Here is a 13,177-nt window from a genome sequence, read left to right on the forward strand (position 1 = left end):
AAATTACAACTGAAAGTTAGAAGACACTGAATATACCTTACTTACAGAGAGAATAACTGTAATGAAGTGAGCTGAAATTGAATCATGCTTAGTGAAGGGAATTCCTTTTAACCTGCCTGTCACTTTTCCCCTTTTAATATATTGATGAAATAATTTTGAAGTGTCTGTTGCTGTCAATTATCAACTATTGGTGTTTGTTTGCAAATTTGAGATTTCAAGGTTGATGCTGTATATTTTAAGGGTTTGATTTTTAAAGGAATTCTGTTCTCATAAAAGCACCTGAGTGTGTCTTGACTTTCAAAACAAGTGCTTAGCACTCTAACAGAATTCACTGTAAGGAATGGGAATTTTCTAGGGCATCCATGGGTTCCAAAACCTGGTCGTTTTTACACATTTGCCTACCTACAGTTGGTGAATGATTTCGAAAATTTGACACAAAAAGCCACCAAGACTATTTTTTTTTTTTTTTTTTACAACAGTTTACTCTGAAGCGCTTTTTACCTGAAGGGAAGCCAAGTGTATTGGTTCTTAAATTTAGAGTGCAAGGGACAAGGGCTTTCATTCTTACACTGACTAATGGCAAAGCTGTGCTAACTTGAACATTGTAGGATTGTCTGCAACTTTTAAATAGACAGAGGAACCTCTTCTGCTGAAGGTAATGGTAAATCTTTTTCTCTTCCCCTCCAATAGTTATCGTGTTAGGTCAGTTTTATGCCAATAGTAAAACTAATTTTCAGTTTCTCTGGAGATAAGAAACTTGTGGAGTAAGGAAACACACTTTAGACACTTTTCAAAAGAATTACTTTCATTACAGAGACTTCTGAGTTGAGAAGTAGTGAATAAGTTATGGATTTGAGGATAGTGTGGACTGAGTAAATGTAACAATAACTTCTAAGTGGATTTTGACTAAGGGAAAGAAGCTAGGGTTGCTATAGAGTTTGGAGTGAGCAGCAAAACAAAGCTTCATCAGAGAGAAATGGTTGCAGTACTGTGTTTTCAGGATCATTAAAGTAATTAATTGCACATCTATGCTTTATGATCTGTGTGATTGTTGATCATTATATGAATTATCTAAGGACTTGATATTTTTGAGGATTTTGTGTTCACACTGTTCACTTAAAAATAGATATCTCTGTCAGATTACTGTAGTGGGGAAATATGTTAATTGTGCACAAATATTTGCTCCTCCAGCTTAAAGAATTTGCATTCAAATTTTAGATAGAACAGACTGCAGAAGTGACTCAATGTAGGGATAATATCAGCAGTCTTAACACAGGATTACTCAGTTATTCTCATACAGATCTTGAGGGGAAAATGGGAGGAGGTAGCACTGTATGATGTTGAAGTGAACAGGCATATCGAAATGGAATGACTATGAAAATACTGCTTAAAATGCCATATCTACGGCTATGGTTCCAGCCACATCTGCAGTTTCATCCTTAGTGTACCCTGTATTGTAGCAGACGCTAATTGTAGCTGAAGTCTAATTCACGTCATCAAGAGAAAATAATATATATTTCTTCTTTCCAGAAGAAATCTTTGTGGAAATTCAACCAAAACTTATTTTAACAGAATAGTAACATTTCCAACTGTGTAGTAGGATTCCTTTAGTATTTCTCCTTCGGCCCATATTATAGATATGAGAATTTCAAGCTGTGTTCTTTGTATCAATAGCAATTACTGTGAATTGCAGCAAGCCGTCTTCTTTCGGTTTACTTGTTTTCAATATTTCTTGATTAGGTTCTTGTAAAGATCTGATATTTCTATGTAGGCAAATACAATACCACAAGAATAGTGCGAAAGATATAGTGAGGAGATAATCTCTAAATTAAAAGCATTTTAAAACTAATCTTGATAACTTTGCTATCAAAAATTCCAAATAAAATTGCATCACTCTTTTGCTGTTTTCATCTAGGCAGAGAGCCCAAGAATTAAGGTGAGATTATGATAAACTAGAAGGTGTTTGAACAATGATAGTAAGTGATATGCTACCCAAAAGCTGTCCAAGGAGCCAAATAATATAATAGCCCCAAACAGCTGTAAATATTTACATGAACAGCATATCCTTAGTGTCATCAGATAAAGCCTCAATAGGTTTAAATTTTAATTTATTTGTTTATTTAATTTTGAAAGAGCAAGAACAGGTAGGATGACAGATAGAATAATGGGTGTTATATGCCCCAAATCTAATAATCGGAGATCCTACAAAAAATTGGTGTGTTCTTTTTTTTTTTTCTTTTTTTTAAAGTCATATTCCAAGCCATACAGGTAACCTGGCTGCTGAATGCTGAGTTGCTGAGTTTAGGTGCCCTCCACAGGAATGATACTGATGTGATACTAAGCACTCACATAGGCTTTTGTCCCCAAATGATCAGACAGAATATACAGCTGAAAACTTCAGTCGGTGGAATATGATTACCCCATTGTTGGTTGCATTCAATTATGAGTTCTACCTCTCTGGATAACTTTTGAGAAAATCGGATGCTGAGAAACAGGTTCAGGTACAACTCACAGCACATTCTGAACTTTAAACAAGTGAATTCTAAAGGTGAAATGGTGTTTGATGCATTTAGTCATTAAACTTGCATTGTTTTCAGTAGGACAGAATTTGAGACACACTTATTTGTAGTCCAGATGTCAGAAGTCCAGTTATTACCTTGCTTCTGGCTTCTGAATGCTCAGTAGAGAACCTCCAGTGGATTCTTGAATTTCAGTGTCTGATACAATATAGGTGTTCTGGACTTAGTTCATAACTTGTCAGCTCTTCAGATACTGAAAGCGCTTTAGGCGTTTACGCTGTCAACAGCGTAGGGTTAGTGAGTTATTTAGACTCCTAAATGTAGTCAAGGCAGAGAATCAAACACTTCTAGTGTGTACTTGGTCCCACCCTACAGAAAATGTCAGCTTAATAAATCAGATGAATTGCATTCTAGAATTTCTCTCTTCCTTGACTGTAAAGTAAGTCTACACAGTCAGTTGAAATCTACATAGTGCAGCTAAATCTCATCCTTAATAGCTTGTAAGACTGAGCTTTTTTTCAGTAACATTTCATACTGGATATTGCGTACATCTGTATGGTTTGTTAGAGAGTGTAGAATGTCACATTTCAAATGTAAATGTGACCAAGCTCTACTATCATCAGTGCAGCTCCACTGATGGAGTAGGACCTTTGCATATAACTAAAATAATATGTCATTGCAATTTGATCTCTTGTTTTACTTTTAGCTGAGTTAGTGTTGAAGTGGCAATTATTTGTAGTATTTAGTGACTGGATCAGTCTGTCTTTTTATCACTTTAAGGCTTTGGTGTTACTGTTTGCAAACAATACCTTTCAAGAGCAATGAATGTTAGATTAACATTAAGAACAGACCTATAATTTGAAATTTCTGTCTGTTTAATTTTCAAATATATATTCTGAATTGCTAATGTTGGACCAGAAACTCATGTGCACTGTTGTTCTGAGGCACAGAGAGTAAGCGTGAAGGAGCAGAACGTTCTTCCCTCTGCAGAGGATGAGTTGGAGAAATATCTTGTCTAACAGCCTGTTGCCTACCTGAAGTGCACAATGTCTGTTGTTTTGCTTCAGGGTTTTTTGTTTGCGTTTTCCAAGCTCAAAGTGAATGTTTTTCAAAGTAAGCATTCTCCTTTAGCTAAGAAGGGATTTGGTCTAAAAACCTTGGAGAACGTTCTTGCGGAAGGGTGTGACAGGAGTGACTAGAACCCCCTGCCCCATCCATTTGCCGGTAGCTGGGCAGCTGAGGCTGCCAGGGTTCATGGCAGGTAACTTCTCAGGCCTGGCCTAAAGTTTCACAGGGCCACCCTCTTCATATTTGTGAACATAATGTGTGTTTAAGTGTTTGCCATGAAGAGAAAGCATTTTTTCAATAATTAAACTTCAGAGTATTTCTTCCCCTGGTGTTTTTTAAGTAGTAGGTGGATATATGTGTTCAGCCTTCCCCACCCACTGTTGTCTTTCAGGTTTTCTAGCTTGAGGGGGACTGTTCATGGCACTTTCTGTCTCTCAGAATGACAAGTAAATCATCTTCAAAATTATTAAGGAATGAGAGTAACTCTAAAGAACACGATATGACAGATGCAAACAGATGACAACCGTTTCTCTCTCATTTGTTACAGTTCATTTAATATGTCACCTGAAGAGAACGAACTGTTAAATCTGGTCTTCCAAAAAATCCAGCACAAGAACCTGCTGTATCATTTTAGTAATCAAGGGAAGAGATAAACTATTGACTCTAATTTGAATCTAGTTAAGAGATTACAACCAAGCAGTTAAAATAAATTATCAAAAAGAGAACCAGAAGGTTTCACAAAAGGACTGTTGTTTAATATACTTGTAATATAGCAAAAGCAGTGGGGTTGTATAGTTCTCAGAACAAAATTTCATAGATGAATGACAGCTGGAAGAGGCTGAGGTCTTTGATGTATCTAATCTCCTTGATAAACTGACAGCATGATGGCTAATGAAATTCCGTATTGACAAATATAGGAAAGGTTATATTAGACTTAATCATGTAATTAACTGATTTCTATATTAATGAATTTGCACACACAACCCCCTGTAGACAGCTCAGCAAAGACTTCTGATTTAGCTTCTGGAGCCACGCTGTAAGAGCAACCAAAATATTGGATTGACAAGAAATGGCATGAATAATAATGCCAAAATGATCATACTGTATTTTGAATCCTTGGTTTATGGGGATGGTGGACAGGGTGCATGATCTTTAGTTTTGGTCAGTTTGCAGCCAAATTTCTAACCTACTAATAGACCTAGAAGACTTTTAAGGACAGAAGTCTGTGAATCTTTTGAGATAATTAGATTATAGGTTTGTTGGTTTTTTTAGCTAGAACATCTTGTACATCTTTGAGAACAGATACTTCTGTTTTAAAAGCATGTATGAAGTGAAAGCACTCAGTCTTCCTTGGAAGCTCTCCAGTTAGATTCTCTTTTCATGTAGGATAGAGATTTGCTGCCAAACTTCAGTCCTCAGCTTCAAACTTAATGATATCAAAACACGAATTGATGAGGTCAAAAGAGGAAAAGGTGGCCACAGAATTCTCACAAAGAAAACCAAGTCACTGCATGTAACATAACATAGCACTCCCCGTTTATTCTTGAACACTTCCATGAAAATTAACCTAAAAATTTCCATAATCTTCTGACATCAGTCATGTGGCACTGATTTTTTTTTTTTTTAACCATGGCATGAAATATTAGTGAAGTTTTAATTGTCTTAATTTATTCTGCATTTACATACGATACATTACTGCAATAGTGGAGGTGCTCTTCAGCACTGCACTTCAAATGCAGGACTTTACAACTTGTATTGTACTTAGTGAGAAACTTCTTGCTGAGCAAGTTGTTTAAGATGATCAGGCATGGTACCTGTTTTATCTGTACCGTGTTTTATCTTTAAACAGTAAGTATTTAATGTGCTATATTATTTAAGTAAAAAAAAAAAATCTGAGAAAATTATTGCACAAAAAAATGATGAAGCCTTGTTCTGAGCAGCTGTTTTGCTTTCTAGCACGAGCTATAATTATGCTAATTGCAATGATAAATGTTCCTTTTAAACGTGGTTTATAGTTCTGTGTATCCCACTCACTTTTTCAGGGAAAACAAATGCCAGTTTTAAGCACCTGAAAGCAAATATTCATTTCACATTTTCTCTTTTTTTCTCCTTCTCATGGCTCTACAGAAATTTATGATGAAGGTAAGCAAGTTAAACACTTAGTATTATATTTTCTATGAATTCCTACAATTTAATTTAATTCATTCTTTTTCTTTATTTTTAACATCAGCATCAAACTTGCTTTCACTGCAAGAGCACATACTGAATTTTGTAAAAATTTGATTTTAGAAACCACACTGACTCTAGTTTGGATTGGGATTATGGTTTGTTTAGATCACGAAGAACTAAAGGCAGGTACCTTTGGAAAGAGGACTCTGGGCTGGCTTCTCTAATTCTCAATTCACCCTTACCCTTTCAGTAAGAATTCAACACTATCTGGTAAATAAGAAATCTTGACACAATGAATAAGTAACAGAAGTCCCAGTAAAACATTTGGGCATTCTGGAAAGTGGGGAGAGCACACTGTTTCTTCTGTTGCAAGAATGTTGTGATGGGGTAAGCGGGGCGCCTTTCGGCCGGGGCTCCCTGGCCCTTCACTCCCCCGGTCAGAAAGCATGTGCAGGAGCTCTGCTTCTCAGTGCTTTTTTTTTTGCCTTTTTTTTTTTTTTTTTATCTATTATGAATATGACGAGGACTTAGTGAACCTCCAAACATTTTGAATAACTGACATTCAAATAAGTGCCCATGATGTGTTGGTTATCCGTTTTCTACTTTTTCCTTTAATTGTTAATATCTATTCTGAATTAATTTTCTAAAAGTATTTGTTTACTGATTTTTATCCCCTAAGAGTTTGCTGTTCTGTAGTATGGTCTTGCTCCATTGTCGCTCTCTAAAATGGAGGAATTCTGGACTAGATAAGCAGTGCTATTTTAAGGGCTGGATTTAATGATGTCAGAGGAATTTTCTTAGCATGACTCCTCTGCTGATCTGTCTTTCTTCCCACTTGGCTGTCTGTCTTATTCTTTATCTGTGAGTTTCTTTCTCAAGTGACAAGGATGATTTGCATTCCTGGTTTTGTACAGCAACAGAAAAAGCTCGAGCACAATCCTTAACCTCTAAAAAATGCCTCCCTCCTCTGCTTATTTAGCTCTAAAATAACCAGGAAGATTTTTATTAATTCCTTCTATCTCCTATGCAGTGAAGGAGAGGAGTATGGGGGAAGATAAATCTTCACCAGGCTAAGGGAGAAATTGATAAATTTTATCCTCTTGGCCATTTTTTTTCCAAACCACTGAAAGTGCTTGAAAGTAGGAGTTTCTAACAGAACTATTGCCTCAGCCATAAATATAAGTGTTTGTTTTACATAGAAGGCTGGAAACAGGTGATCAGTATTATTAATTTTTTATTTATTTTCACTGCTGTGTCTGGTTTTCATTTATGTGAAGTTTCTCATTGCTGGGAAAGTGATAGCATACATGTACTGTTGGAAATATTAATCATAAGGTATATTTGAAGTGTTTCTAATTATGTGGCTGTTTATTCTGCCTTCCAGCAGGTCAATATTAGCAAAATTGGTAACATTTAGCATGGGGCTCGCTCAGATGTTTATCATCATTACCAATGATTCCAGTCTTTTTAATATAGGTAGGAAAATATCTCTGTGTTCTTAACTGAGTAAAACATGCTCATGATTTTTATTGGTGAGTTGATTTATTCCGGTTCAGATTTTTATGTCATATTTATATAAAGCATAACTACATATTGTAATGCAGCTTTTAAAGAAAGCCATCTTTAGGAAATCTATGGTTTAGCTAAACTCTTTTTTTCTATTCTTTGGCTTGTCATGACCCATAAAATAGGAGGTAACTGCTGATCATGTAAATGAAAGAAGTTTTTTTGTTTCTTTTTTTTTTTTTTAACAATGGCCATCATTATCCAAGAGTAGGTACCAGCAGTCATCAGTCATACTCATCTCCATACCTGAAGTTTTGCAGTTTACTTACTGCTTTGTAGAGAATTCCATGAAAAGTCAATCAACTAAATAGTGATTTAAAACTAAGTTGTAAAGATGAAAATATGCATAGCGTAAGTAATGTCTTGACAGGTTCAACTTCTTGTTTGTTGTTCCATTGTAACATGGTGTATAGGCTACAGTGAGACAAACAAAGAGGTTTTAGACTGGTTTGAATTCGCCCTTTGGTGTGAACGGGGTGAAGGAATATATTACTACAATGCCACATGTCAGAGAATTGATTTACTTTGCATCTTTAAATTCTAAGCACCTCAATGCTGTGGGTTTGGTGCCAACCACTGGAAATGGCAGCCCAAGAGCACAGTAATTGCAGAAGGGTCTCATTAGGTTTGAGTTTTTTACTGGTAGAAGAATTCAAGGCTTCTGGACCTGGATGTCCTTACTTTGGAAAAGAAATCATTTTCCTTTTTTTTTTTTGGTCAAGTTTTTTAAAGAAAATGGATACTTCTATGAGCAACAAGAACATGTAAACCTCCTCGGCCCACATTCTGTAGCTTTGTTCGTAGTCCATGCTGCTTGCAGCATTTTCAAGTTCTCCGATGCTGCTGGAGATGTACTTTCCCAGCGTTGCTATTCCAAGTGTGAATTGTTTAGTTTTGCCTGACTAATCTTGTCTCACAAGCCTTCTAGCTCTGTTCCAGGGTTACTTCATGAGTTCTGCAGTGACTCAGCCTGTTTCCACACATTCTGTTTTCACCACTGCTCGGGATTTTCTGGAGTCTTTGACTGGCATTCATCCCACAGACCTGAAGTGCCTGATTTAGAGCCATGGGTATCCTAAGCTCCCTGTGTAACCACAAGCAGAAGCATAGGTATCATCAAAGAATTGCTCAGATTTTAGGTCGGCTGAATTACTGTCCAAAAGCACCTTTTTCTCTCCACTGGTTGTTTAGTTGCCTTAGGCTAAATTAATATGAGTTTGTGTTTTGTCATCAAGAAATTATTTTAGCTTTTTATAAGCTGTTACCAATCATGCTGGCATTAAGAGAACGGGCCTTCCTGTGTTTTCCAGGTGGCTGTTGCCTAGTATTAGAAAGAAGCTCTCATTAGTCATCTGAAGTTGTGTTCAGTGTGAAAAAATTTAGACAGTGAAATAATTGTGGAGTGAGAGGTCTCATCGAATACTTACCTGTGGTGGTCTCCAATTCAAGTCAGCTTGTAGGATTGCATCATCACTGCTGTTTTTAGATAAATACTGGCCTCCCTCAGCATCGGTCTAGAATGGATTAAAAATTGCATATTAATAATGACATTAATAGATGAACAGTTTTTACATTTCTATGGAAACAACACTTTGAGCATCCTCTCCTTTACAGAAATGTTTGTAGCATCATGCAAATATTTATGTGGAGAACCACAGTGAGATGGTTTTAGACTGTGGGACACCTTCTTTCCTGTTCCTCCCAGTTCCCTTTAGTTTTTTCCCATTTTCTTTCACTTCATTGCTAATTCTGCCATCATGGAGTTTTCCTTCTCCTGGGTGAGGACTTAGAAGCTTTCATGATCTACGTTTATTCCACATCCTTTCAGTACATTTCTTTCTATCTTGCAGATTACTAAATGGGAGCCTTTAATTTGCTTAAATGCAGGAAGTCCTAAATAATTATATATAAACAAAGCAAATGTTCCTCCTTGTGCACTCACAGTTTTATTTCTAAAGAACCAGTTCAGGTTAATTATTTGTATTAGCCTGCTGATTGGCCTCTTGGAAAGAGGCATTGATGCCAACAGTCTTACATCTCTGGTCTTGACACAGGTTGTTTCTGACTGGGAATAGCGTAGTGCAGGGCCTAAATATATTTTTACTCAAAATACATGGTAGTTGATTTTTTTCCAAGCCAATATTGTGATCAGAGCCACATTTCCTGTCTGATTTCTCTTTCTAATGAATCAAAACACAATTTCAGAATGTAATGAATGATCCAGAATGGGAAATTTGACAACCCTGATGTGAGTCCCAGGGCAGGGACTTTGAGAAGGTTCCATCACTCATGAGTGCAGTTTCCTGCCTGGTTTATTTTTGTGGTGGCGATGGTTTTTAATTAAAAGGGTTCAAAGCAGCTAACTGTAGGATATTCTGTGTTTAATTATAGACTTCTGCTTATACATTTGAACTAAGTGTCTAGGTTTAGAGATAGGAATTTTTCCTCATTCTGGAGTTTTCTAACACTATAAATGGTAGAAACAAACTACAGAGCTTCATGAAACCTAGAACACACTTGTGATGGAGAAAATAAGGCTTTTGCTTTTATATTTGCAAGTGTTATGGGACTATAGCTGTTCTCCATTTGACATGCTGTCATCTGTAACATCTATTTTAAGTGTAAGATGGCCATCATTGGTAGCAACAATTAGCTTTTCCCCTTATCCAAATGAGTCACAACAATGTTTAAATGTGAAAGTTGGCAATAGTTTTAAGTTGGTGTGTTTTGAAATCACTGTTCCATTATTACATGTTGCAGTTTGAGGTTGCTGTTAGCATTTTAAGTCTGTGACAACAATAAATTCAATAAGCGTTGATTTCCCAATTGCCTTTGACAATAAAGTGTTAACTTAGGCTTTCAGAGGCAGGCTCCATTTTAATAATGTGTAACTGCTCAGTGCTTTAAAGGACATTGTTTTACTCTAGTGTACATACGAAATAACCACTAAATGTCATATTTGAAACTTAACGTTATTTTGCAGTATTTTCCTTGGAAAACGTTTAAGAAGAAAAAAATGGAGCACATTGCTTGTTTTACTGTTTAGCTGCTCTTACATGCTATGAAAATAGTTGTGTAATATTTTTTAGAAACCCATTCAGAGCAGTATTGAGTGGTCCTAAGTTCCATCTAGACCATCTGGGCGGGTGTTTCCTATGACTGGGTCCGGGGCACAGAGGAAATACTGGGCTAAACAGCTTGTGGCTATTAGGTCATAATTTATGGTTACTGTAAATTATATGGATTGCTTTTTTGAAGGATTTACTACTGATGCCTTGTAGCTTATTGTTTCACTTGATTTTTTAAAAATTATTTTAAGTCCATGAAAACCATATTTCCTTACAGTTTAGTCTTTGTACTGTCATTTTCCTTACAGCATGTGCATCTAATTCCATTCACCTGTATTGGGTTCACCATGGAATGATGCAGGAAAAGCCATTACATAGTTCTTAAAAACTCACTGTGTTATCTTGTGTGATTTTCTAGAGAGTCTGCTTCAGTTCCTGTGTTCTTCTCATGCATTCAGTATTTTTAAATTTCTTTCATGGGTGACTAGAATTATCTGAATAGCCATGTGCTAAATGCAATTGCTGTCAGGCTTTCTCAAGCATTAGATTTCTGAATAATGACAATGTTATGAAAGCATGTCTGTACACGCACAAAACACCAAAATAATTATCCTGTATAATTACATGCTTTCACATGTTTGTCTTTCCCTGGTACCTCCCTGAAGCTCATAGCTTTTTCCCTTTTCATACATTTAGAGACTGAGTAGGCCTGAGAAGAAAAGTCAGCAAAGAAATGTTGGCATTTGCTTGCAGCAGAGTACTTATTGGTTTAATAAATGTTTTCTTTAGTAAAAATAAGGCTGTTCTCTTGAAAAGAATGGAAAGGTAATGGCTATTTGACTCAAAATCTCATTGGATGCCACAGGGTATTCACTGGTCTCTAAAAATTCATATGTTAAGTGAGGTTCCCAGAAGCACAAATGGCCCCAAAACACTTGTTCAATGTCACCGTGATTAATTTCCTGCAGCTTCTCATGTTTGACCACAAATGTAGCAGTGCCACCATAGGCACAGTGGTGCAAGTGCTTCTGTGTGAATTAATGTCAATGAACTACATGTTTTAATCTGTCAGGTGATTGCATGTCTGTACACATGACAGTTGTGCGCATACGGAAATGTACAGACATAAAGGGTTTGTTGGCTCATGTATAACATCTTACTGCAGGATTGGTATTTGCATTAAAATATAGATATTCTTGTTCAAACTAATTATAAAATTTTTGCATGTTATGCTGCTTCCATCATTTGCACATTTTATTAGTTAGTTTGTAGGTTGTAATTTTTAAGTTTTTTGGCATTTTAATCCTATTTCTATTAAGAAAACAAGGAAAAGAAATATTTTCCAATTATAACTTATTTTCCTCCTTTATTTTTCTTTCAAGATAATGCTTTTTACACCAGATTAAGCAGCTCAGATCTTAGGATTCTATTCTCATTGCCTGGTCCAACAATGCGTTGAACTTGAAATCTGTTTATATGTTTTGAATGCTAATTTCTTCAGCTCTAATTATGGTTGTTGTATTCTAAATTGCCTCTGCTTCGGCAATGGCTTTTGGGTAATGAGATGACACCAAATTAATTTAGTATTCCAGCTGCAGAAATATTAGACTAGAGATGAAGATTTCATAAGCAGTGTGAATTTGCCCTATATGCTTTCAATTTATTGACTGAGGCATTTACCAGTTCCAAAGGCTTTTCAAGTCTCATTCTAAATCCCAAATTCTTGGAGGGTAAAATGGGAAGAGTTTTCTGTTCATATAACTGATACTCCTGAATGACATAGCTTGTAGAACTTCAGTGGATAATTCTTCTTTGAACACAAGTGTATTTTTCTCCAGTCTGGTGTTATTCAGGGAACGTATTGTCCAACTTAGAAATTACTCTGAAAATTGGAAATTAAAAACATAAAGCAAACAAGACTCATGATAAATAATGTGTTTGCTAGAAACTTGCTTGTGTTATAATGCCATTCATATGTTTGTGCAAAAATCTGTGGGCATTACAGATTGAATTAGTCAGGATTGTGGCTTCCAAGAAATCTTACTTGCAGTTTCTTCTGAAATGCTATTACTTGAATATTATTAGAAGCTTGGTAAAACCAGTGGCTCACCTCATCTTGGAACGTATATCTTTGCCACAGAAGTCCAACTGTTAACTTTTAAATTTATTTTAACTTTTCTTTGAGGTGGAAAATTTACAGTTCTTTGCAACATACCAGGTAGGAGTGGATTATTCTGAAAATCAAAGACTCTTTCAGTAGACAGTCATGGTCCAACAGCTACTTACTATGCAGTCTCTGGCATAAAGATAAGTGCTGAGTATTTAGTTATGAAATGAACCTTTAAAATAGAAAATTAACTTATAGGTATATCCTGGAAGGCAGGCTCCAAAATGGAAGGCAGTACAAACTTTCTCTTCCAGTCTCCTGTATTTTCCTGTGTTTCATCTTTTTACTTTCACTCCATGTGGATGGCTGATTCTAATTGCCTCTCAGAAACCTTTGAGTGGAAAATTTTTTTGTTTGTTTTTGCGTTTTGGGGTTTTTTTTGCAACTCTGTTTTCTGTCTAAGCAACAGAAACAGCAAACTTGCCTGCATGGGTGAAATAATTTTGGTTATAAAGAATTACTTTAATCCTCTTGGGAAAAATTATCTAAAAAACCACTCCCACACTTTTCAGAGAAGTGATTGAAATTTTTTTGAGCCAACCTTTCTCCTTTTTGGCTAGAAATGTGTATTTAACAGAAAAGGTGCTAGACAAACAAATCAACATGGCCAAAACAAGGAC

General features: G+C 36.0%; 1 protein-coding gene across 1 annotated transcript in view; it reads left to right on the forward strand.

The window, feature by feature from the left end:
* Window positions 1–13,177, forward strand: part of RYR2 (ryanodine receptor 2) — a 437,201-nt gene that overhangs the window by 149,894 nt on the left and 274,130 nt on the right. The window contains exon 6 of the mRNA XM_064445463.1: window positions 5,715–5,729. Within this exon, the coding sequence (XP_064301533.1) occupies window positions 5,715–5,729 (15 nt within the window). The remainder of the gene's footprint in view (window positions 1–5,714; window positions 5,730–13,177) is intronic.

Source organism: Phalacrocorax carbo, chromosome 3, assembly GCF_963921805.1.
Source record: "Phalacrocorax carbo chromosome 3, bPhaCar2.1, whole genome shotgun sequence".
Classification (NCBI taxonomy): Eukaryota; Metazoa; Chordata; class Aves; order Suliformes; family Phalacrocoracidae; genus Phalacrocorax; species Phalacrocorax carbo.